The 27,161-nt window shown below is 40.6% G+C and overlaps 1 protein-coding gene across 5 annotated transcripts; it reads left to right on the forward strand.

The window, feature by feature from the left end:
- LOC138059793 (arginine kinase-like) lies at nucleotides 1-26,859 on the forward strand. Of its 5 annotated transcripts, none has more exons than XM_068905412.1 (7): nucleotides 1-141; nucleotides 20,406-21,309; nucleotides 21,730-21,890; nucleotides 22,771-23,200; nucleotides 24,689-24,941; nucleotides 25,596-25,807; nucleotides 26,285-26,859. In XM_068905412.1, the coding sequence occupies exons 2-7, from the start codon at nucleotides 20,419-20,421 to the stop codon at nucleotides 26,450-26,452; spliced, it is 2,115 nt and encodes a 704-aa protein (XP_068761513.1). In that variant the 5' UTR covers nucleotides 1-141; nucleotides 20,406-20,418; the 3' UTR covers nucleotides 26,453-26,859. The 5 variants fall into 5 exon arrangements, with proteins under 5 accessions (XP_068761513.1, XP_068761512.1, XP_068761510.1 ...); XM_068905411.1 differs by lacking the exon at nucleotides 1-141 and adding an exon at nucleotides 3,565-3,720; XM_068905409.1 differs by lacking the exon at nucleotides 1-141 and adding an exon at nucleotides 4,969-5,246.
- The last annotated feature ends 302 nt before the right edge of the window (nucleotides 26,860-27,161 follow it).

Consider the following 27,161-nt stretch of genomic DNA (forward strand, 5'->3'; position numbering starts at 1 on the left):
CCTGGAGATAAAACAAATGGGACGAACAAGTGGCTCTCCAATAAAAACGCAGGCCCACTGCCATTCTAATCACTCTTCCTGAGAGACTTGGTCTGGAGAGGTTTCCGAGCCGGTTTTTGGTTTTTGTCTTCTATACAGCAGGTTGGTAAAATTTTGATATAGTTAGAATACTTTAATGTTACTCAACCTATCTGATCAGGGGAGACATTCTGAGTTGGCAAAGAATGAAAAATCAAAAGCAAACAACAGCGTCCTGCAGTTCCTGTGAATTTTGAAGTCACGCAATAGCCTTGATAAAAACTGAATGCTTTAGTGAACACACCATGTCAAGATCGAACAGAAAACGTGCAAATGAATTTATTATTTAGAGAGTCCTATACCTTTATGAAAAGAAAGAATCTAACAGCGTTTTAAATTTTTTGTGTCAGTATTTGATGACCTTAACGAAACCCACTATATTTGCGTTGATTTTGCCTGTGTTAAGCTGAAGGCCACTTCCGGAACTCTCAAGGAATTTTTCAAAATATTTGACCTTCTCTTGACGTAATTTCTTGTTTTGAGTACCTTATATCATTTCCCCTCTAATTTATTGCCCACGGTGAGCTGCTTGAGGTTATTTTCGAATGCCAACAGTTCTCAAAATATCGCAAAATGTATGTTGCAAATATAGTGCAGAGGGCATGTTTCTGCAATTCGTAACGGACATGTCACTAAGTTGTATTTGCTTGCTACTTCGAAAGTTGTTCAGCGTTGTCTGTACTCTTATCGACAACGATATTCGTCATTACAGTGGTTAAAATTTTGTGGACTCGAGAGGTGCAGCCGAGTGAGTCCACAACAAATTTTGACCACGGTCATGACGAATATCGTTGTCGCGGTGATAAGAGTACAGACAACGCTGAACCACTTTCGATTTGTTTTTCAACGCCAAGAAAGTTTTTATTCCAGAGCGTGACCAAAATCATGACACAAAGAAAGAGCAAGCATTGTCTATAACTTTCTCGCAACATGATTGGTTTATTTCCCAAAATGGGCGTTTCTGATGGGCTATTACATTGCGTGACAAATTGACGCAAGCAGCGTTGTCTAGACTCTTATCGACAACGACAAATTAGCCAATCAGATTGCGAGATTACAAGCAATTGTGGTAAAAAGTATTTTTGCGAATTAACTCGATAAATCCGAATGATCGTACGTGATTTGGGGAGGTGGAGAGGGGGAGCTGCCGACGCAGAATTACCCCACACTCTAGGGGCTATGGATGCTTTTTCCATTTGAGACGATGGTATTGAGTTGATGCGAATAGAATTGTGTTAATGGCATTATCAATTATATTGAAATTGAATGATTAATACTTTTTGCACTGTGTATATGAGCTCAGTGAAACGCTCACATGTTTCGTGTTTGATGAGCAGATGGCGATGGATATTCACATTGGGACCATTTGTAACAAAGCCTTTAAGGGTCTGTACAACATTACACAAATTAGTAAATTTCTTTCCACTGAGGCCACCAAAATATTAATTCATGCTTTTTTAAACATCTCACTTGGATTATTGCAACTGTCTCCTTTCTGGACTGGACTTCCAAAATATCAGCTGCAGTGGATCGGCTTCAAAAAGTCCTCAATGCCGCAGCAAGAGTCATCTGTCTAGTGCCCAAATTTAATCACATCTCACCTTATTTAAAAGATCTTCTCTGGTTAGCCGTAGAGCTTCGGATCGAGTTTAATATACTATTACTTGTTTTCAAAGCATTAAATGGTATTGCTCCACGTTATATCTGTGATCTCATCAGGAAAAAGGCATCAACCAGAAGCTCTTTGAGATCCAATGACCTTTCTTTGTTAGAGGTGCCTCGAACCAAATGCAAGACTTTCGGTGATCTAGCATTCGCTTTTTGTGGTCCATCCAAATAGAATAAACTTCCATTGACAGTTAGAATGGCCCCGAACTTAAATACTTTTAAGTGACACTTAAAGACATTTTTATTTAAAGAAGTATGTGACACTTAGTTAAGCCTAGACTTTTACAGATTTTCTTTCTTACTTTTCTATTTGATTGATTATTATTATTTTAGTATAAATACACAGGTGCTTATACAAAAACGCGTGCTCTCATTGGCTCGCTATCTCGGATGATCAGCCGATAATCACCTCGACGGGACAAAATGGCTAGCTATGGCTGCCAGTAGTCGTTTTGCCACTGTAAAGGAAGATGATTTCGCGTTGAAATTTTTTTTTTTCTTTTTTGAAATAATCACCTGTGTATTTATACTAAAACAATTATTCGCCTTCGGGGAATAATTGTTAAATATTGACAGTGCTTGAATCTTTTTTTACCTTTTAACAAAAGTGGATCCGTGATCCTAAAGGGAACTTTAAAGGAAATCGGCCGGAATCCTTCGAACAAAGTATAAGCTACCGTAGCATCCTCTTCTCAGAATGATTTTCCCGCGAAACCAGACCTTTCCATCTAATCACAAGTCTTGCATTAGATATCATTACCCATAGGATTGAGTGCAAGCCAAATTTTCCTTAAGAACTAGTCTAAAAATAGCGTGATCTGTAAAAACGCCTTTACATAGACCTTCTGTAGCAAATTCGTTCGCAGTCTCTCTTCTCTGACTCCATTGTCTCAACGACAGGGTTGCTACTGTAGTTCTCATGTTTCAACCTCGTTCCGAGGGTCTCTCTTCTCTGCCTCCATTGTCGTTAATGGCGGCAGAGAAGAGAGACCCTGGGAACGAGGTTGCTCCTTTTTATGGGCTCCTGTCCTCCACCGACGCAGCATAGCAGTTTATTTGGAGGTAAAAGGTGCGCACCGAGGGCCACATGTTTATAAGAAACTCTAGTTCACTGTCATGTTACCCTCGTAAAATAAGGACCTTAAATGGAAATGTTATGGCGCCATGAGTCAACTCACGATTTTTGTACTTTTCACGTCACGAACAGTGTCTTAGGTCTTTGAATCGTGAACAGAATGATTGCCTCAACGTCCAACAATCTTCTTGAACAATATCTCACTTCCCTGTACCCTCTAAAGATCTCTAAAATGTTGGGTCGCAGGATCTACTGAGAACATAATTACATTACTCAGAGTAACAATAAGGGGTGCAAAGGTGACTGGTTTGATACCAAAACGTTGTTACTCAACATTTTAAAAGTGTAGAAGAAGATCTGTAAGCTGTCTCAAGGTATTTTGTCTGAGAATGCAACTGTTTTAAGTGACATGCGTAACCTGTAGGTCCGTGCGTGACGCATTATTTTAATTTTCTTCCTAAGTAATCTTTCATCTCCACTGGCTTATCTGACTTATATTGAAGGTCAAATATAAGTATTTAAGTGTTTTCAAAATGTAAGGGGTCTGTCCTCTGAAATGACGTCTGAAAGGGTCAAATATATGAATCTGTTGTTTAAGGTCTCCTACATCTTGCCTCGCTATTGTGCTCTGTCTTAAAATACCATAAGCTGAAGACAAATGTAATCATTAGAGATGCAATTAAAAGGCAGAATATTGTCATTTAGACGATCGTATGTGAACCGTTAACAGGGAGACTGGAACCGGATTATATTTTTTGCACTGTGTTGTAATGGTTAGAAGCTAAATCCCCGTCAGATCTGATTGTATCGAGGAGCACCTCATTCCTCACATCTATCAGAAAACAAGAATATTGGATACAAAGAGAGAAAGCAATTACTCATTATTGTCCGGAGTGAAGGTAATAATTCACCGCTTCAAACGACGTTGAGGTGATTGACTATTCGTGTAGTATTATCATCTTGTGCTGTGATATTATCGCAGATTCACGTAAGATAGGAACTAGCACAAGGCTTGGAAACTTCCCCAGCACTCCCGGAACATCTGAAAATTCTCAGTGGACCTGTTTTAATGAATAATTAATTAACAATACGAACTTTCTTCCCTGAATAATAAGATGCAGCTAGTGGCATCTCTCTTGCTGCCATAATAAATGCGTCGGCAGATAATTCATGAAAGAATTCATCGATAATTTGTGCAAGATAGATAGTTCACGAATACACCACAATGTGCCTTCTTTCGTAAGAAATTCATGTATTGATATTATTGTTCGTTATTCAGTTTGCGCGTATGCGTATTTATGGAGTAAACTTGGGTGTTGATGTGCAGGTGTTTGTGCCCCAGCTGTGAGTTATATATATTACAATGTCCACTCTTCGTCGTTTTGTTTTGATTATGTATACTCTCTATCTATAGTCAACAACACGACAGTGGCCAACTCAATAGCAACTGCAACTGTTCACGTACTCTCCAAACTTTTTCCTGTCGAGATGTACAGAGTGCTTTCAGTATTTGCTCGTACGCTTATTACATAAAATGATATATTTAGGTCATTTACGTTGTGTGAATTAAATGTTAAAATTGAAGTTGAAGTTGGCTTCACAAGCCGAACGTGCCGTCGACCATCGGACTGCTGTTATGCCGGTGGTCTCGGGATCAAACCTCCGTCGGGAATAATACCCAGGGTCTTGAAATAAGGGAGGAGAAAGTGCTGCCGTTCATGACAGACTCTAGTCTTCTCGGATGAGGGCGACAAACCGTAGGCCGCGTCTTACAACCCTTCAATGTTCGTAATTATAAGGCTGTGGGACGTAAAAGAACCCACACACTATTTGCAAAGAGAAAGGCATGGAGATAAATTATGTGGTCTGTGTGTTGTATAGTCTATTCTTCTGATCCTTGGAGGTCTACAGCCCTGTGTAAGACTCCACGGGCTTTGTCCCTAAATGCATAAATTAAATAAAATGACCAATAAGATGCATTGCGCATTGCGGTACATAATTTTTTCTCTTCAGCTGCTGGCCGTGCTCGGAGACGAACGCTTCCGAATAATTCCCTCCGAGTTAAGCAATCAGAACGAACGAAAAGCCGCACTATTTCCCTGTGGGGATTTTTTACTGAACAAGAAAAAGGATTAAACTTTTCTGTCGTGACCGAATATTGATCACGTCACCTTTAGTCCAATCAACCCACCCCAGAGTTAATTAACAATCAGATTCATCGAAGAGGAGAAATAAATATAGAATAGCTGTATGTAAATTTGGAGCGTCACCTTCGTCTGCTAGCTATGGGTCTCTTCCCGTCAAAATCGAAGCCGAGCAAGCCAAACTCACCCGATTCTGCACCCGTAGTTGGGTCTGCTTCGAACGAACCAGAGAGCAACAATCAGACAGGAGATAATAACCAGCAACAAGCTCAAGTACAACCGTAAGTTTTAACGACATGTTGCTGCCATAGGATGAAAAGCGATCTTTTTATTTCGCGCCGTTTTGATCTCTCACGCACCCATGACTGCGTATTATTTTCTTCGCAAAAGCAAGTAATTTAGTAGAATGCTAACCTTGGAGCCGAGGGGGATAAACAACTGAGAGAGAGAGGCAATTTAGGTTTAGATGTAATGTCTCGGCTCAACAGCGGATTTGAAGTCTTAGATTACTATCATCGTGACCAGGGCATACTTGAATGCACAGATTTCTTGACAGCATCGTCACGATATGTGTGTTGTCCTCACCGCAAAAAGAGAAGGCATCGATTTTAAAATAGAATAGACCCTAAAATAACGATTATTTCTTCTTCTTTTTTTTCGGAAAAACTAATTCTTTATCTCATATGAAATATTGTGTTTTGTCGTTCAGTACGAATGCATAGCAACGATGCCGGTGACGGATTGCAGATTTTCCGACTCATCCACCCGATGAAAAAGCTAAAAATCCTCTTTAGGCTGCTCTTCGGGAAATGATGTTTTGATAGTTCCATTTAAGACGTAATTTACTCGTTGGTCAAAAGGGACGCTTCTTGATCATAAAAGCCAGGTTGTTGTGTGTTTGAGCAAAAACAAGAATATTGACTATCTATGTCTGGAATCCTATAAATATAAGACTTGTCCATATCTTTTAGCGTCATGAGTTTGTGTAGGCAATTTCAAAGCATAAAATGGAAATGTTATGGCGCCATGAGTCAACTCACGATTTTTGTACTTTTCACGTCACGAACTGTGTCTTAGGTCTTCCATAGAGAAAGGGAAAATCGCTGGGCCTATATGTTTTTTACATAGTTTTATTTCTGCGTAATTTTTATACCATCGCCTAAGTGACTTCATAAGGTGTCGTAAATATATTTGTATATATCTATAGCGTGACAATTAAGTTAAATTAAATCAATCTCGAGAAGCAAGGACATCAGTTGTCTGAATAATTTACCTCTTGTTAGCAAAATGGTTTTAAGAGTTTCATTTCATAGTGCATAATTCAAATATGACCGCAATCGATGGAGAATGTCAGGGTGTGAATTTGCTGTGTGTTATAATGACTACTGAAGTAGAAACTGTTGTTGGGACATTCGTTTTTCCAACATATATGCTGTAATTTAAACTAGTAACTTTGGCATGTTTAGGTTTCTTTGGCAACCGCGAACAATAACACAAAAATAAAACCGGAAAACTTTCACAGTAAAGCGGTATCGAACTCTGAAGGATTTCAAAGCCAAATCATTTCATTTTAAACGAAAAAATGATTTCTGGAACAAGTGGATCTTTTGGGGAGGCGTTCATACAGCCGTTCTGTCGTACGAAACGGAAATTCAGTTGTCCGGCTATTTCACTCATGGCAAATGATACTCAGTTTGGTTGTGAAGGAAAATACAAGCAAATAGCTCAGCACTTTCTTCAAACTTTCGTCGAAGCTCGATTGATATTAATGTATAGGTTTGCCTACTGGTCGTAAATTTTGCATCCCAATGCTTTTTATTGGTTGAAGTCATATTTTGCCATCGCCATTTGCCGCTTTATGAAAATTCAGTCGTCACGCTCCAGATATAATGAACACAGCATTTGTCAACAGTTTGTTATTGTAAAGTAAATTTAGTTTAATCACTTCGAAAATGACTCGGCTTTATTCACCAAGAGCTTTTCAAAACTTCTGATCGTCTCAGATGTTTTTAAGTCTTTGGCATAAATTTTTGCTTTTCAGAATCATTTATTTATCTTGTGTCGGAAACCACTTCAAATACTGAATAAATTAAGGTTGACAGGATTAATTCGAAGTGATTATTTATTGAAACAGAGAGCACAGTATGTAAAGAAGAGGTACATCGTGTTCAGTAGTGCTTTGTTTTGATCTCCCATTGTCGGATTTCCATTATGACCATTATCCATCAAGTGAAGCGGAGTGGTTAGCATAAAATTAGTAAAGTCCCTTTTTGAAATTGTTTGTTTACTTATTCAACATTTCGTGATAATGGAACGCCAGGGGCAATTGTATTCAAATTGTTAAATCCTCCGTTTCTGTTTTCAACTTAAAAAAACTTATTTTTAAGACTTTCGCAATTATGAAATTACGTCTGAGAAAATCGTATGTAACAGAACTCCTGGAATTTCGGGAAAATGTGTTATTAGGAAAGTAATGGTGGAATGATCAAGACTGTTATAGTTATGTGAGGCTTTAGTGAGCCAACGTATGCAGATTCAACAGATTGTAACGTTAAATGGATGTTATTTTATCGTGTCCTATTACATAACTCCAGTCACGCAATCAGAATCACGGAATCAATCAACGTCACGCAATCAGAGCCACGGAAAAGCACCCGGAAGTATGCTGTTTTCTCTTTAAACATGTCTTCTTATACCAACATTTATATGGCTAAGTATCTTTTCTCTATTAGAAACGATTAGCTTAAGAGTCTGGGACACACTACGTACTGTCCTGGCATGCGAAATGTTCACTTCCGGTTGCCGTCTGTGGCTCGAAAACGTGGCGTGATTAGGCCTTTCCCGATTGCGCTGAGCGCCTTTTGAGCACTTTTTTGAGTTTGGAGCAATATTTTGCATTTTGAGCACCCTTAAGCACTTTTTCGCATATTGGGCAACATTTGAGCAATATTTCACATTTCGAGCAAATTTCGAGCAACATATGTCTTTAAAACATTTTAAAGCAAAAACTGTGTCGCTCGCAACGAGAATCGTGTTCCAGGTCATAAGACCGTTGTCATGGAAAGGCACGTGGACTTATCCTTACTGGGCGTGAGAACAGAAGTTTCTGATTGGCTGATGTATCATGTGTGTGTCATCTCAAATTTCTAAATCATCTGATGTCCAGGCTTCACACTAGCACTTCACAACTCGTAACCGGCTTTAGTTTTTTAAGAGCACAAATGGAAGCACTAAATCAGTCGCTGTGTGTCGCTCGCAACGAGAATCGTGTTCCAGGTCATAAGACCGTTGTCATGGAAAGGCACATGGACTTATCCTTACTGAGCGTGAGAACAGAAGTTTTTGATTGGCTGATGTATCATGTGTGTGTCATCTCAAATTTCTAAATCATCTGATGTCTAGGCTTTACACTAGCACTGCACAACTCGTAACCGGCTTTAGTTTTTTAAGAGCACAAATGGAAGCACTAAATCAGTCGGAAAACAATAGCACTGAAGACGAAGAAGTGATTGATCCAATTACAATAACAGTAATTGCTGGAGCATCCTAAGTGCTCCAGAAAGTGCATCGATAGCACGAAAGCGAAAAGTTTCGATCAACAAAGGGAAAAACAAGCAAAGAGGAAGCGTCAAAACCACGAATGTGAGTACATTGGATCGTCTCAAAGAGTACCCAAACCAACACTTTGCCGTGGTAAAAGGAAAGCTTAGAGGTAACTGTTCACAACTTTTAGCACATTTTGAGCACTATTTTGAGATAATTTTTGAGCACTTTTTAGCCAATTTTGCCTGCACTTTTTTAGGATTTTAAGAGCGCAATCGGGAAGGGCCTAGGCGTGATCAAGCGCCCTATTTTCTTAGTAGTGTAGCAGCTCCTGTAACCTGCTATTGTTTGGTATTGGAAGCAGCTTCTATTGTTTTTAAGTCTAAGTCATTGTTTCAATTGTTTAGCCTTTTGTTTTTGGCTTGGGTAGCGAACCAATCACGTTATACGTTACGAGAGCTGCTACATGACTATTTTGCCGTGGTAGTTGTCACGGGACCACCTGGAGTCAATTGTTCTCTCTCTCTCTTCCCCAATCTCCACAGCTTCAAAAACATTTTATCGTTTTAATTTGAAGTATGATTACGAAATAGGAAGGGTGACGTTTTTACAAACGTTGGCCGTGTAGCTCAGTCGGTAGAGCAGCGGTGATCTAACCCGAAGGTCGTGGGTTTTTCTCTGTCCTTGTGTGGGCCCATTTCCATTAGTAGGGCTAACGCTCACATGGTTCATATGGGCTACAAAACTAGCACTTCTCATTACACTCTAATCAGTTAAGTCTGTTGATATACGAGATAGACCATTTGCAACAAACTGGTCTCTTATTGATGGAGCATTGGGCCGCCATCACAGAGGTTGTGAGTTCGAATCCCGTTGCAGCCTCCTGAATTTTTCAGGGATTTATAAAATTTGTCCAGATAATTGCGATGATCACTTCGCTCTTTCATGTTTAACCCGCACCTCTTATACACATTTCTTTCATTTATTCATTTATTTATTTATTTATTTATTTATCAACTTTACAACAAAGAAAGTTGAGGGCGTGATCTACGGGACACGAAGTCCCATATAAAGACCAGCCTCACAATGACAAGAAAAAAAAAAACATGACAAAAAAACAAGTGCTAGAAACACGCACGCGCACGCGCACACACACAAAAACAGATGAAGCATTAAAACACTAAGAACAGCAATTTATATTATACGAGCGGCATTTAGAACAAAATGGGTTCCAAGTTCGCATACGGTCGACGTCGAAATCAGAATTAAGCTTACAGAAGTAGTGCGAGAATAAGTTATGTTTAAGAGACGAAGCAGAGGAGATATCACGAATAGAAGAAGGAAGACCATTCCAAAGGAAAACAATACGATAGAAGAAAGATGCTCTAAATAAAGAAGTACGACAGAAATTAGGAAGAAGCATATTGACTTTACTTGAACGAATACGTGAAGAGACGAGAAGGTTAAATACTGAGAAATGTCAACGTCGAACTTGCCCTGTTTGCATTTAAAAAAGAAAAGAAGGTCCTTGAGTTCAAGCCTGTAAGAGATAGGAAGAAGATTAAGCTTTATAAGGCGGCAAGGTAGTTCATATTCACGCAGAATGAATTTTGTCAGTGGCCCTTTTTTGAACTCCCTCTAGGAGGGCAAGGTCGCGTCCAGAGCTTTGAGGCGCCCAGACCTCGCTGGCGTAGGAAAGGTGAGATGTAACAAGCGCAATATAAAGTAGCCGCCTACTGCGAACATCCGTCATCTGGGCACAGATGGTCACATTACCCAAAGTGGTCCCATTACCCAGAACTGGTAAACTTGAATCTAAGGCTTTATAAATCCCAGAAGTGAAAAGGTCATTTTTCACTCTGCTGGAATGCATATTCTCAGATCAATGCAATTATCGTATTGACCAAGCGCGAGGGCCGTACTGTGAGAATATCAGCCCGAGGTGTTCAGAGTACGGACCAAGCGCAGCGAGATTCGTACTCCCAGTACGGCCGGAGCAAGCTTGGTCAATAAGAGATTTATTGCACGACTGGAACTTGTATTTAAAAGTTCTGAAAATTCCTATTCTGAAGATTTTGGGAAAACTATGTGCAGCAAAGACTTTAGTGAACGTAGGCTCAAATGAGTCACAAATTTTCCCGTGCTATGGCTCTGTTCTTAAGCAACAAAAGTCTCTGATAATTTTATTTTATTTTTTTACTAGTAAGCCATTACAATGCTGGTATGAATTTGGGATGCTTACATTCAACCAATAACATTTGTTGTAACAGATTTAGCTGTCAACGGTAAACTATTAACTGTCAAAAGAGCCAGCGTTCCGCTTCATTGAACTCACAATTTTTACAAAAGTCAAAAACCTCAACGAAAAGTGCTTGATGAAGAATGAAGACATCTACCAAAAATTAACAACTTAAGCATCAAAATCACTTTTAAAATATGACGGAATTGACAGAAAACAAGTCGAACTGTAGCACTGAGGAAAGTAAATTAAAAACTCTGTTGCGGCTGGGTGCCCTGTTTCTACTTCCCGCCATTTCAGTCACGTGCTTTTGTTTTCGCATCGTTGCTTAGAAAGGAAAGGAAACTAAACCAAATCAAGTATTAACTCTAGTAAAAACAGTAAAGCCTCGCGAACAAGTAGTACCTCCTCCAGAACGAGAGCTCAGGAAACTAAGGCTAAGAAAGCTGAATTAAAGGCGAGAGTTGCTCAACTTGATCAAGTTGAAGCTGCCAAAACGGAGGCAGAAAGAGCAAGGTTAATGGCTGAATGTGCCATCGCAGCGGCTGTTAGCAAGGTATATGAGGATGCAGCGAAAGAAGACGAAGAGCAATACCTAGGGTCAGATGACCCTGATAATGACAATGCTAACCCAGATAACAGATTGACCAAAGAAGGCCTATTGAAGTCATCTGTTAACTCAGGAACAACTGAATCAGCCCAGGGGTGCCTTGAATCTGGATGCGCCAGAGTTTAAACTTACCGACCCCCACAAGTGTTAGAACCTGAGTCTAAAATCGGTTGGAGTTCTGCTAACCGAGGTTCAGATGAGCATAATGGTTGCGCTGTTACGAGGAATGCTTTGAGAGATGTTCAGATAAGCCGAGAACTTGCACAGACCGAACAAATTCTCCTTCAAAGGCAGACTCTGTGTGAACTTCAAACGACTTTCTGGGAAAGGATGGAACTTAGACTGTCACAGCCCCCACCAGAGCCTGCTCCGTTTGATGGCAACCCCGCCAAGTACCTACGGTGTAGAGCACGTTTTCGGGACCAAGTGGAATGTAACAAATTTTTGTCTGACAGTGAAAAGATGAGTTACTTCATGTCTTTTACTCCCGGCGTAGCCAAAGAAGTGATTGAGAATTACAGTGGGTTGCCAAATGGATGCCAGCTGCCCCTGGAGGTGCTGGAGCACAGCTAATGGACAGAGTGCTATGATAGTTCAGGCTTTGAAATCGTCCGTTACTGATGGGCCACAGATAAGTGCTGAACATAACGCAGCATGTCTGGATTTGTCAGATAAGATAGAGAACTGTTGCTGGGCAATCGTCGAATTACAGTCGTGTGAACTTTATTGTACCACTAACTTGAGACACATCGATGATCGCTTGCCAGGTCACCTCCAAGGGAGATGGAGAAGGGTTGCAAAGTAGTATCGGGAAAGATCAAATGGAAGGGAACCTGACTTGAAGGCACTCTCCAAGGTTATTGTAGCACAATCACTAATTGAGAATGACCCTGTGTATGGTAGAGCAAGCGACACAAGGGTGAAGTTCAGTGTTATCACGAACGGCAAGAAATTGGCCCCAAGAGAATCGACTGGTCCAAGAATCACTACTTTGGCAACCGGGGTTCAAGCATCTGAAGGTAGAGGGAATCAAAGATAGATGAAGCCCCCAGCTGTTGGTAAACAAGAAGACAGACAAAAGAACTACAGTCAAGGTGAACACTTCAAGGTGTGCAGGGGAGTCTACGCAGTTTCCCAGTGCCCAGTGTTCCTGTCTAAAAGCAAAGGCTGGCGGAGACTGTTTGCAAGGTTCAAGGCTCTTTGTTACCGATGTCTGTCCCATACTCATCTGCAAAGGAGCTGCCCATAGAAAAACAGTTGTGTCGAAAAGGACTGTGCTCGCCCACAAGATCACCACTCACTGATACATGTTCCGACAATAAATGAGGCTGAAGATGTTGAAGGTAGTGTTGATCAGAGCTCGTCCCTACTCTCTAACCTATTTGTGAACAATGCAACAATGGTGGACGTTAGTAGGAGTTTTGTGCTGCTTAAGGTTGTTCCATTGAGAGTGATTGCTGACAACGGAAATACACTTACTAAATATGGTCTGTTGGACTCAGCCGCTGTTGGTTCAATGATCACGTCCAACCTCATGGGCAGACTGCAACTTTAAGAGGTTCCAGAGAAAGTTAGTAAAAACACTGTCAACCAAAGGAACCAGAATCTTGAGCTATCTAAGGTCAAATTCCAAATCAGCTGTCAGTGGCAGCTAGGCCGTAGTATAATCAGGCTACGTCCCGGAAGAGATGGGCTCGTGCACACAGTTGAAGTTAAGACCAGATCTTCTAAGCCATTGTTGCGACCTATACAGAGATTCTGCCTAGTAGAGGGAGCAGGAAATCTTGATCGTGACTAAGACATTGATTAAGATAAGGGGATCTAACTTGACGTTGATATTGACACTCATTTGTTAGAGTAAGTTTCGTCGCGAACCTGCGCCTGATTGTTACCGTAATGCTTCATCGGATTGCGCATGGGGCGGGGTGTTGCGGCAGGGTTCCCTGTTTCTACTTCCCGCCATTTTAGTCGCGTGATTTTTCCTTCTTTTTTTTTTTTGCATAGTTGCTGAGACCGAGGGATTCGTGTGTTGTCTAGCGGAGCAAAAATTGCTCGAATTAAAGACGCTAGACGCTACTTTGTTATTTGTTTGGGTCCTGATTGTTGGAAGGATGCAACCAGACATCGAAACGCCGTGGTTGGCACAGCAAATCATCTTTATCAAAGGCGATTGAGGTGCCGATTTGATTCATTTTCGTGGTCGCTTTCGATGATGATTATTCTTGGTCAGCTTTGCAGCCAGCTCGTACACTATTTGAGCCGGCCCTCTCATGATTTGAAATGTGCAACCTGAAGATGGAAGAAATATTTGCACAAGCAAAGACAGCTTCAAGGTCGTTCTCTCTCCACAAAAACCGCATCTGACAATCTTTCAAGCTGATTTTTCAGACCCAGTGGTGTACGCTTGTACCAGATGTTGACGGTCGTCGTCGGATTTTCTTTTGTGCTTCACTGTACAGTAAAAAATGGGTCTTCGGGTCCTCTTTCCACTGGTTTGTAAGTCCTTTGAAGTACTTTGTTGGACATCTCTAATCGAAAATTCCGAGCTTGTCTAATACTCTTCGCCATTTTCTTTTTGGAAATCAATGAAGATTTTTGACAATAGTTTGTCAAGTTCAAACATTGTCATTTCCTCTGGATGTTTTGTTTTGTTTATGCTATCACAAAACGCTGAAGTGCTTGAGTTCATCAATGTTGTTTTCCCGGTGCACTGATTGACCGTTGTGCAGAAATGAAATGTTTTCGCTCTTGGCTGTTATTGTTGACTTCGCGTTCCGTTTTATTGTCAAGGCTGTTGCTACCATTGGTGTAAACACTGCCTCCTGGCAAGAGGCAGTGTGGCTCAGCGGTTATTAGGGCGGTTGCCTTGAGATCCGGAGATCCCGGGTTCAAGACCCGTTCTAATCACTCGTTGAATTTGTTCCTGGTAGTCCCTGGTTCAACTTCCCAGCTGCACTTATAAATAGCCAACTGGTTTGCCTCCGGCCAGTTGGGATTCTTAACAGTTGTTGTTGTTGTTTCGTTGACTTTTTCATTGGCCCTGAAAGGCCCTATGGGGAGCGCTCAATTAACGGTATGTATTGTATTGTATTATCTCCCGAACCACTATTCGAGTTTTCAAAAATGTTAGTATTTCAAGATCGAAACAGGACATTTCTTTGTCAGCTATCTATTCATGAGTTTTCCATTGATTTTTGACAGAAAAGTAGTTCGCACTGTTCACCATCTTGATTTCAGAGAGAAGAAATGTTGTTCCGAATCGCGCGGAATACCCGGTCCGATGCTAAGAAAATATCGGCCCTCGCGGGACCAGAAATGAAGCTATGTGATGTGGTTGATTTTAGTTATTGGCGCTCGGACTGTTTTAGTCGCGTAATAAAACGTTTTATAGCCATTTGGAGACTCGAGAATTCCATTCTTACGTGTAGAGGCCCTCCATTGAAATTTTCCATATTAACTTAAAGGTGAGACTTTTAAAGGGATCGTCCCCTCCAGGAAGTTAAGATAATAATTTATAAATCACAGGAAATAACCTTTACAGTTAAATTTCTTTCACAGTTCTTCAAAGAAAGCGTTTGTATCCGAAAATTAATATCTTATAGAGTCGTCTATTTTTGTTCGCGGGCGCCGCCATCTTGAATAATTGTGACGTGCTACTGTTCTCTGAAGGATAAATAAACAAGGTCGGAAATGCTCAGACTTGCAAACCTCAAAGGAAAAAGTCTGCATCGGTTTTAAGACCAAAAAGTACATTGATTTCACTTCTGAATCCGGAAAACCCTATTTCGGATCTACTTTCAACACACTATAGGCCCGGGCAAACGATGTTGCACTTTATTACACTTTATTTACGCTTTATTTACACTTTAGAATGCGTTTAAAAGCATTTAAACTTTGCTACAACAACCATTCAACGTTTCTTTTGTTTTCGCGAATGTTGAATGAAGTTGAACCCGTTTGCCGCTCTCTTTCTACATTGATGGACATGAGCGTGCGCACTAATCGGTCTCTCAGTGACGTAGCTATGTCCATATCCATAGCAACAACTGCGGCTGCAGGATCATATAGCTTCACTTTATTTCATATTTATCATTTTATCGTTGATACTTCATATAGTAACACTCGAAGAATAAACTCCTGATGATGTCCAAACAGTTCTCAGGTAGGTTATGTCGTTACGACTGTTTACAGCAATATCGAGAACCGCAGAGAATTTTTTCAAGTTGGGGGCATTGAACCTGCATATGTTCCTTTGAGGAGTACGCGGTTTAACGGTGAAACTTAAGTTTGGGACCGTCGTCAAAACAGGCCTGCATGCCATTGTTTGCGATGATCAATCATCAACACAACAATTAAAACTGACAAGGCTAGTCTTGGTAGGCATGAGTGGTTATATGCAACCCTTCAGACCAGATTTGACAGGTAGTCAAATTACGTCATCATTAAGAATGATAAAAGAAGGGGTGTGGGTAGCTCAATAAAGTCACAATATGCTGACAAGAAACCAATCACAAACAGACAAGAGGATCTCATCAAAAGCCAATCACAAACAGCCAAAATGACCTCATCGTCATCTAAATGAAATGTTTTAACAGTCAAGGCAAAAAACGTTGGAACCAAATTAATGCTTTCTTTTGCGGAGTTTTAAGGTAGCTCAAACCATTTTCAACACTTTGCAGAGACACTCTCTTTAAAATGATTGGCACTACAACACTATATCACATAACAGCAATGTTATGGTTCATATGAAACACCGATTATTTCCAAACAAGACACGGTCATTTTTGTGACGTAATAAGTAACCTTGGCAACGGAAAAGCCCAGCAAAAACATCCTTTATTTTGGATTCAGTTACTCATTTATAAAATAGGAACTCGGTGACCCCCACTTTTTATTGCTGGAAAGTGATCAGAAGACTAAGCTAGATTACGATGAAACTTTCTGCAAAGTTTTAAAAGAATATGTACTGCAAATCAAAGCCACCTTCACAAAACTCACAGATTTAAGGTGGCTCTAATCTGCTGTACAGAATTTTAAACTTTAAAGAAAGTTTCATCTTGATCTTGTGATCAGTTTCCAGCAATAAAAAATGGGGGTCACCGAGTTCGTTTTTGAGATATGGGTAACTGAAGCCAAAATAAAGGTTTTTTTTTTTTTGCTGAGCTTTTCCGTATTACGTCACAGAAATGACCGCGTCTTGTTTGGAAATAATCGGTGTTTCATATGGTACCATAACATCGCTGTCATGTGATACAGTGTTGTAGTTCCAATCCTCATTGGCCGTTTTTATACTAGAGACGCATAATCCGTCCAGACGAATTATGCGTCTCTCATGTTATCCGTCTATTGTAAAGACGGTACGAACTATATGAGACGCATAATTCGTCTTGGACGAACTTGGGCAAACATTTTTTCTGCGTCTGTTAAATTCGTCTAGTATAAAGACGGGCACTAGACGCATAATGCGTCTGGACGAACTTTCCAGTTTAGTGCGTCGTCGAAGACGCACTAAAATAGATTCTTCGTCCAGACGCATAATGCGTCTTGTGCCCGTCTTTATACTAGACGAATTTAACGGACGTAGAAAAAATGTTTGCCCAAGTTCGTCCCAGATGAATTATGCGTCTCAAGTATAAAAACGGCCATAATAATGTTACTTGAAAGCGTTAAAACCGGTTTGAACCACCTTAAGCCGGTCACGCTTATGCAACTAGCAGTCAATAGTATAGTGCAATTGTTTTTCAATACAAAGCGCTAATTCTTGTCTTTCAAAACAAAAGTTTGGACCACTGATTTGAATTTGCATAAACTTCTATTAGATTAAAATGTTATCCAAACAGCATGACAAACTTTTCCATAAAGCGTTTGGAAAAAAAATTGTCAACAAAAACTGGAGTGTTTAGTTTGCTTAGTTCGCTCCATAAGTATTAAACACGTGAATAAGAACGTTCTTACAAATGAAGATCACACAGTTCTAGTCCGTTGCAATAGGGTTAAGATGGAGCATGGCTGGTCCCAAGAGACAGCATAAAACTACACGTCAAACGGGAAAAATAAAATAAGTATGTAAATTTGGAGCTCCACGTTCATCTGCAAGCGATGGGTCTCTTCCCGTCAAAATCGAAGCCGAGCAAGCCTAACTCACCCAATCCTGCACCCGTAGTTGAGTCTGCTGCGAACGAACAAGAGAGTAACAATCAGACAGGCGATAATAACCAGCAACAAGCTCAAGTACAACCGTAAGTTTTAACGACATGTTGCTGCCATAGGATGAAAAGCGATCTTTTTATTTCGCGCCATTTTGATCTCTCACGCACTCATGACTGCGGATTATTTTCTTCGCACCGAAAAGACGTTTAGTACAAAACTAACCCTGTAGCCGAGACGTATAAGCAGCTGAAATAGAGGCAATTTAGGTTTAGATGTAATGCCTCGTCTTAATAGCGGATTTGAAGTGTCAAGGCAACATCCGTTCGATTTTGTTGAGCGATGTCACAGATGTTCACAGCATCGTCAAGATATACGAGTTGGCCTCACTGCGAAGAGATAAGGCATCGATTTTAAAGTAGAATAGACCCTAAAATAACGACAATTTCTTTTTCTTTTTCGGAAAAACTGATTCTTTGCCTCACATGAATTATTATATTTTGTTGATCAGTACGAATGCATAGCAAGGATGCCGGTGACGGATTGCAGATTTTCCGACTCATCCACCAGATGAAAAAGCTAAAAATCCTCATTAGGCTGCTCTTCGGGAAATGATGTTTTGATAGTTGTCATAGTTCCACTTAACACGTAATTTACTCGTTGGTCAAAAGGGACGCTTTTTTCTCAGTTCATTTGATCATAAAAGCCAGGTTGTTGTGTTTTAGAGCGAAGCAACGAATATTGACTATGTCTGGGATCCTATAAATATAAGACTTGTCTATATTTTTTTAGCATAATGAGTTTGAGTAGGCAATTTGCCTTTATATAACGATCGTTTCATGATTTGAGAATAAGCGATAATTGCCTTGTTTGCTCGGTCATCCGTTCACACATTCATCCCCCACTCCCCTGGGACTGAAATTAAAACCGCCACCTGGTTTTTCAGAATGATCATAGATTACCAAGTATAAAGGTTCATACACGTGACGTTTTATCGATGTTTTGATAAGCTGTTAGGCTCATGAATTAATAATGAGTTTTTAATCAAACATAAAAAGACGACTATTCCGGGGGGCCATTTTGCTCTAAAGGGTCCTAAAGTGGAGTGATGTGGTTAGAAATCGCTGGCCCGGCTAACCGGGCTGTCCCGGTGAACGCGATTACATGGAAAAATCTCAGCCCGGTTTTTTCAGGCATGGTAATGCCGAGATCTCGGCCAACCGGGCTGAGATTTTTGCATGTAATCGCAAATTTGATTTTTAGTGGTTTTTTCTCAGACGTGCCAGTATCTTGGCTAAACGAGCCAGCCCGGCTCATGTATAGGCCCGGTTCAGATGCCGTACCAGCACTCAACGCACAGGTCAAACATGTTAATTTAAAACTTTCGGTTTAATTTTGAATTACTATTGTCATAGTCTTAATTATTGCTATTATTATTGTAATTTCTCTAGTATTTATATTTCACTGGAATTTATTTTTCATTTCACACTGAAGATGGCAAAGGCAACTGCCGAAACATGTCTGTAAAACTCAGGAGTGTAGTGTTTTTCTTTAAATTAATTTCATCACTGCTTTTATCCAGACCAATTAGAAGATTGTTATCAATTTTTTGAGGTCGGTGAGTGAGTTTTCTGGTCAGCTCACTATATGATGATGTCAGTCACCGGAAGTAATATTTCACTTCCTTAGCAACGCGCGAAAAATCCGTCTGTGGGCCCTTAAGAATTTAATTTCATAGTGCATAATTCAGAACTGATTGTATTCGATGGAGAATGTGAGGGTGTGAATTTGCTGTGTGTTACAATGACTATTGAAGTATAAACCGTTGTTCGGACATTCGTTTTTCCAACATATATGCTGTAATTTAAACCAGTAACTTCGGCATGTTTAGGTTTCTTTGGCAACTGCAAACAGTAACAAAAATATGTAACAGGAAAAACCTTTCGCAGTAAATCGGCATTCAGCTCCGTAGGTTATCAAAGCCGAAATGATTTCATTTTGAACGAACAGATGATATCTGGAACAAGTGGATCTTTTGGGGAGGCTTTCATACAGCGGTTCTGTCGTACGAAACGAAAATTCAAGGTAGACTTTCATATACCGGACTAAAGTGGCGGAGGACAAAACAACCATTGTTGTTCCGAATAGGCCTTTGCTAAGTTGGTATATTACACGAAATGATATATGAAATGAATCATATATTAAACTGCGGATATGAAATCAAGTGAAGCTATGTTCCTCGCAGTTATGAACGCAACGGAGTTTGAACCCGTGACCTCCCGATAACGGTGCGACGCTCTAACCCTGCCCATGATGTTGGGAGCTGGGTTAGCAGGTCATTTGTGGGTTCAAATGTTGTTGATTCATTCATCACGGTAACGTTTGAACTTACAAATGACCAGCTTACAACGTCAGTGGCTTCATAGCTCAGTTGGTTAGAGCGTTGCACCGGTATCGCGAGGTCACTGGTTCAAACCCCGTTGAAGTCCTGAAATTTTCAGGCTTCTCTACGCAATTGCTAAAATTTCTAAAATTGCGTTCATAAGTCCGAGGATCAAAGCTTCACTTGATACTTTATATAGTAACGCACGAAGAATAAACACCTGATATCCAAATAGTTCTCAGGTAGGTTATGTCGTCTCGACTGTTTATAGCAATATCGAGAACCGTAGAGAAATGTTTCAAGTTAGAGGCATTGAACCTGCATGTGTTCATTTAAGGAGGACGCGGTTTAACGGTGAAACTTAAGTTTGGGACCGTTTGCGATGATCAATCGTCAAAGCAACAGTTAAAACTGACAAGGCTAGTCTTGGTAAGCATGAAATAATAACTTCAATGTAAGAAGAGCGTCTCGATGCCGGATAATCTATCTGATTAGTTTTTTTTGCAATTAATTTCCAGATCACCTAGCAAGATGTCGTTGCCACCAGAATTTTCAAGCCCGGAATGCAACCCTAAGATGCTTCTAAAAAAGTATTTAACTGAAGACGTTTACAACGAGCTGAAGGACAAAAAGACGAAAAATGGTTACACTCTAACAGATCTGATTAAATCAGGGTTGGAAAACCTGGACTCAGCAAATGGGGTTTATGCCGGAGACGAGGAGAGCTACACCCTTTTTGCCAAATTGCTCGACCCAATCATCGAAGAATACCACAGCCCGTACAAGCTTAAGGATGGTCACACCTCCGACATGAACCCCGAGAAAATAGAGGCTCCAGATTTGGACCCGGAAGGGAGATTCATCCGTTCAACTCGTATACGCGTTGCGCGCAATCTTAAAGGGTTCAACCTGACCCCTAATTTGTCCAAAGCAGAAAGGGTTGACCTGGAGAAGAAGATTGTAGGAGTGTTGAATTCACTGACTGGCGATCTGGCCGGCACGTACTACCCTTTGAGTGGTATGGATGAGAAGACGAGGCAGCAGCTTGTCGACGATCACTTCTTATTTAAAAAAGGCGATCGCTTTCTGGAGTCAGCCGGTGTTAACAAAGAATGGCCGGAGGGAAGAGGTATATTCCATAACAAGAACAAGACATTCTTGGTCTGGGTCAACGAAGAAGACCAACTGCGCATTATTAGCATGGAAATGGGAAGTGACATCTTGTCCGTGTTTAAACGTCTCTGTGTTGCGGTCAATGAGATTGACAAACAACTTGGTTTTCAGCATACCAAACCACATGGATATCTGTCCTCCTGTCCCACCAATCTTGGAACTGGAATGCGAGCAAGTGTTCACGTGAAAATCCCGCATGCCTCTGTACATCCGGACTTCAAGAAGATCTGTGATGAGTTTCATATCCAGGTACGAGATGTCTTGTTTGAAGGGCTTTGCAAATCATCGTAAGTTTTTGTGACAGTGGTTGCTACTTGCTGCAGAAGGTGGCCCCATGATATACTTTGAAATCGATTTTTACTATTCATTCCTGTATGAGGCCTGTTGGCGTGCGGGCAAATTGGTGAATGCAATATACATGTTCAGGTCTCCCATACCATCGCAGGGGAATCACTTCTTGAGGGAGATCCAGGGTCCCTTCCATTCTCCAGTCACCTGCTTACGATGCCAAGACCTACCAAGAAACAAAATACGTCCAAGTAAAGCCGGGGTGCAAGGAAGCATTGCTTCATACCCATCTAATCACCTCAATGATCAGAAAGATTCCACTTCTTCGCCATTAATGTTGTTAGTCTTTCGTGACAATAAATCTCTTCGTTTGCCTTTTAGCCTCGCGGAATTCATGGCGAGCACTCGGAATCTACCGGAGCAGATGCGGGAGTCTATGATATCAGTAACCGTCGGCGTTTGGGTCTGTCAGAGGTGCAGTGCGTCCAGGACATGTACAATGGAGTCAAGAAACTTTTGGAAATCGAGAAAGACGCCATAGCGTAAGTTAGTTTTGCCTTTACACTGTATTTAGTGAGGGTTATTCTCTTGTTTGTGTTTAATTCTACGTTTAAGTGTCGAGAAAGTGCCCCTGGACGTGACTGGGAACTTGTGTGGGAAACAGTACACAACGACACTTAATTTGCGCATAACTGGTTACACATTCAATTTGGAAAGTAATACCGTCAAAGAAAAACAATTAAAAGTGATGGTTTATATTATAGTTAACAAATTAAGGCTAGATTTTAATAGAACTGTGGGGTTTAAAGAAAACGACAAAACGTTTAAGTTTGTAAGACATGTTTCGACAGAAACTCCCGTCATCTTCAGTTGATTAATGTACAAAGCGTAGAGGTTGAATTTATAAGTGGGAAAAAGTGCTAATTATGCTAGTAACAACGAAATGTACATAAAACGTGACAATGTGAGAATTAAAAGGATACTAGTTTTAGATTGACATGATGTAATTGTTGATTCAAAGAAGGTTTTCTCTTTGAATATGAATAGCCTCTTTTATCTTAAGTTGAAAACTCGTTTGAGGGCTCCTGTGGGGTTATCGAGTAGCCTCCATGAGGAGCTCCTGTGGGATTATCGAGTAAGCCTCCATGATGGAACATGCGGACTGAAGTCATTGATCATATCAAGTTGGGAGTAGGTCGATTTTGAGGGGCTTCTCGGTTATTCCATAGCCATGCAGCAAACGGCACCATCAACATTCATCATTATGGACAAGGCTATATCGTCTTTGTTACAGTCGACAGGTTTCCATATTGACTGATGGGTCAATGACTCTACCACATAATTAAGTTAAGAATAAGCGTTTTCGGGGGTCAGGAATCATTATTGTTTCAATATAATGGTTATTCCGTTTTGTCTTTATAGTAAGGAGCAGGCTAAATTTCCTGAGGCACTCAATGGGTCTGAGGTCAAGTCTCTCATGAAAAAGTTCCTTACAGAAGACCTTTTCAACGAGCTCAAAGTCAAGAAGACGGCTAGAGGTTCTAATCTCTGGGACCAGATCATCTCAGGTGTCGAGCAACTCGACTCTGCAAATGGCATTTATGCTACTGAACAGGAGGCCTACACCTTGTTTGCCAAGATTTTTGATCCAGTCATTGAGGAATACCATGCTCCTTATAAACTAACGGATAAGCATACCTCGGACATGAATCCTGACAAGGTCGATGCTCCTAACCTTGATCCAGATGGAGCGTTCATCAGATCCACTCGCATCCGCGTGGCTAGAAATCTTAAGGGTTATGGTTTGCCACCTAGTATCGGCAACAAAGAGAGAGTTGAAGTGGAACAAAAGGTACGAGTGAGTTTCCGTTAGTTAAGTCCAACTTTACTCCGGGCTTCTTCTTTCGAGCAACAAGGAAGCGATGCCTATGCTAAGGGTTGAGCTCGGTAAAAAAGTATGCCATACATCATTGTTCATGCAGTAATGTGGTGAACTTCTCATCGGTTTTTATCCACTCTTCTAACAGGTGAAAACTTGGAAGTCAAAGGAAATAACAATAAAGTACAATTTTAAACGATTAAATCCATAAAAACTAAATTTGGAAAAAAAGTGACAGTAAGGCATCCACCCAACAAGGCTCCAGATTCAAATTATAATATGTCCCTATTACTCACCCTGAAGTCTTAATTAATTAACTCTTTCGTTTCCATGCACGATCGAAACGTTGATTCTGGCAACTAGCATCATAGAGTTCTTTGCTGGGTAGTAATGAGAATTTAGCGTTATATCAGGATACCTTCTAAGTTAATAATAATCTTCATTCTCAATACCTGTCTAACTGACATTTCCATGAAATTGTGAAGAGAATTTACATATCGATCACTTTGGGGAATCAAATCGAGATGGGGCCGAAAGCATATATAAGACGCCTCTAACGGCCGCAAAACATTTCATGAATGACAACGGGACACAGCACCACGGCCAGCTGAAATTAGGTTGGAGTCAATTTTCATAAGAGAGGAAACTCGGGGTACTCTGAGAATAACTCAGGATTCTGGTCGAGAGCGGCTTAAAAAACAGAGCCCACGCACGATGGCAGAGGTGGGGGCGCAAATAATGGCCATTTTGCTAGCCTGATTCCCCAGCCTGGTGTATTTTCAGACGGTCACCTGTACAGATATAAGTCCTATCAGATAAGACCCACAATTGTAGCTTCGGTGAACAGACGGGAAACAGTGTTTTTCTTTGGGCAAGCCGTACGATATAAATGGGCATTCCGTTTGATACAAGTGCATAACCATGTACATCTTTATTTGTATAGTTCATCTTAGTATAGAGTGGTTTTCAATTGAGTGTTGAAAGTTATTAGATAATTACTTTGGTTTATGATTACTTCACTCAGTGATTGGTTCAAAGTTCTCGCGCCACTTTTTCAACCAATCAGAAGTGAAACCAAAACCAATCGTGGCTCGCGCGTGCACATTTTCCCGCGCTTTGAGTCGGCTACGTTTAATTACTTCGAGTTTTGATTGTTGTACTGGATTGTCTCCGTCTTTTTTGATTGGCCAAAGTAATTACTTTGGTTTTGGTTTTACGACACTCATTCGAAAACCGCTCTCCTCTCCAGATATTTATATAATTTATTATTTGATGTATGTAGCACAGTCTGTCGACCGACTGCTAGGTGTTTCAGTTAATAAACGATTTACCTCTTCTCTGCCCAGTAACATAAGGGACTTGCCGTTTATAGGTCGTAAAAAGCACACGGCGTTCAACACTAAGATGTAAAGGGAAAAAAACAACTTAATTTGAACAGTCAGTGATTTCTTTCCTTTTCAGATTGTTGGTGTCCTTACAGCCTTGACAGGCGACTTGGCAGGCAAATATTATCCATTATCTGGCATGAGCGAGGAGACGCGAATGCAACTTGTGAATGATCACTTCCTGTTCAAGAAAGGTGACCGCTTCTTGGAGTCAGCTGGGATCAACAAGATGTGGCCTCAAGGGCGTGGCATCTTCCATAACGAAAACAAAACCTTCCTTGTGTGGGTAAACGAGGAAGATCAGCTTAGAATCATCAGTATGGAGAAAGGTGAAGTTGAATCGTTTATTTCAACCCTATGACAATCCTCAAAAAACGAGCAATAGAAGTGAAGTAACGAGTATTCATCGGAAAAAGTTATGTTCACTAGTTCGGTGTTGAATTGGATTTAAAGATTTTAACTCCTAACTTTACTTACCCTTCTTGGCCGCGGTTTCGATTATGTATCATGCATGCTCGGTATGACGTCAATGTAACGTCACTTCCGCTCTTCCGCCGTTTTGCAGGAGTTAAAATTCAAACTGGTTATAGCGAGTTTTTAGACCACCCTGCCAGCAGAGCCTTTTTTAAATCGCCCTCGATCTGGTGAGTTGAAGAGGGGCTCTGCTCGCAGCTGAGGGTGGTTTACCCTGACTGAGTTTAATTATACGTCTAAAGTTCTGGACATAATTGGGGAGATCCCTGCGGAGATTTCCTTTCCTTCTCGCTAGAACAACTTTGATATTCTGGGGGGAAAAACCTCTATTACAGTTGTGCTGGCGAGTTTAAAAATCTGTCTTCTTGCTTGAGTAAAGACACCTTTGAGCTTCAAATTGTTTCTTCTACTTCCAGCAACTCGGTTCTGGAACACTTTGAAAGTAAAATGATCAGTGAATTGAAAGTTAGAGTTCATTTGAATAACCAGCCCTTTTTGTCTGTTGAAAGGAAGCGACATTGGGTCTGTATTCAGTCGGCTCTGTGCGGCGGTCAATGAGTTGGATAAACAGCTCGGATTTCAACACGATGAGTTACGAGGATATCTGTCCTCCTGTCCAACAAATCTTGGAACTGGAATGCGAGCAAGTGTCCATGTGAAAATCCCGCATGCTTCTGAGCATCCGGACTTCAAGAAGATCTGTGATGAATACCATATTCAGGTATGAATTAAAGTTACACATGTGCGCACATTATCTTCTGTAAAGACTATTAAGGTAAATATCCCACTCTATCGCCTTAAAACGTATGGAGGTACATTGTAGGTCTTTTCAAGTTATGGGGCCGAAATTATGGAACAAAGGAATGTATTGTTGTGTTATTATTATTATTATTATTATTATTATTATTATTATTATTATTATTATTATTATTATTATTATTTACATAAACGTAAAAAAACGTTTAAGTCAGAGGCCTAGCCTTTTCTACTTCGGCGAAAATGCAAGGTTACGCACTGCGGAGGGCTCATATACTTGAGGTGTCATAACTTAATTTTCCTGGACATCTGTCATTCAGATTTTGCTTTATCAGAGGTGATCATGGTGTTACGGCGTGTGTAGAACAGGAGGGCTGGTAGAGCGGGTTCTATCATCTGCTTGCTTGATCTTCTCAGCCCCGCCTTCCTTTATTTTTTTCAGGCTCGCGGAATCCACGGCGAACACTCCGTGTCAACAGGAGAGGATGCTGGGGTTTATGATATCAGTAACCGCCGTCGTTTGGGTCTGTCAGAGGTACAATGCGTCCAGGACATGTACAATGGAGTCAAGAAACTTTTGGAGATAGAAAAGGAAGCACTCGCCAAATAAAAGACTTTAAGTCGAAAACTCTTCCTAGAATATATTCTAGAATTTACAGGACTATCGATCTTATTGTATTCTTGTTTTAGGGGAGTGTGACATATAGATTAAGTCTTTTGATCAATAGAATTTAGCCTGAGGGTTAGGCTAATCCTGCTAAAAGAAAGTGGGAACAGAGTGTGTTTCAAACTACAATTATCTTAACAAAGCAAAAAAAACCTTTACTTGGTCTCGCTTTATCTTTTTCGGAATGGTTAATGAGATTGTATTTTCCTATTGATCATGGGAGAAGATTCCGTATGAGGTTTTGCGACAAACTTATAATCTATTTTATCGTATAATTCGCGGTTGGTGTGAGCTTGCTGAACAAGCAATGTGGTTTGTGCAACTAATAAAACAAAGCTTAGACTAAAAAATCTATGTGCTTCAAGCTTTTATGTGATTCCAGTAAGCATGAATAGTTAACTGTGCTTTAATCGGTTTGAAGTGACTATCGCAAGTCAAAGACCAAATGGGCTGCGAGTAAAGTATTTCCCTAGGGTTTCAGAAAAAAAATCGACGTATGAGATTAAAGATGCTTTGGTTGTGCCAAAAATGGGGCGAGAACTTAACTTTCGCTCCATTTCTCCTGACCAACACCTCGAATATCATTTCTTGGTTTGCCTTTTGCTTTGGCAACCCACTTCTCCCAGAAACGCTTGCCGCACAAGTTAACAAC

This window comes from Montipora capricornis, chromosome 8 (assembly GCF_036669925.1).
Source record: "Montipora capricornis isolate CH-2021 chromosome 8, ASM3666992v2, whole genome shotgun sequence".
Classification (NCBI taxonomy): Eukaryota; Metazoa; Cnidaria; class Anthozoa; order Scleractinia; family Acroporidae; genus Montipora; species Montipora capricornis.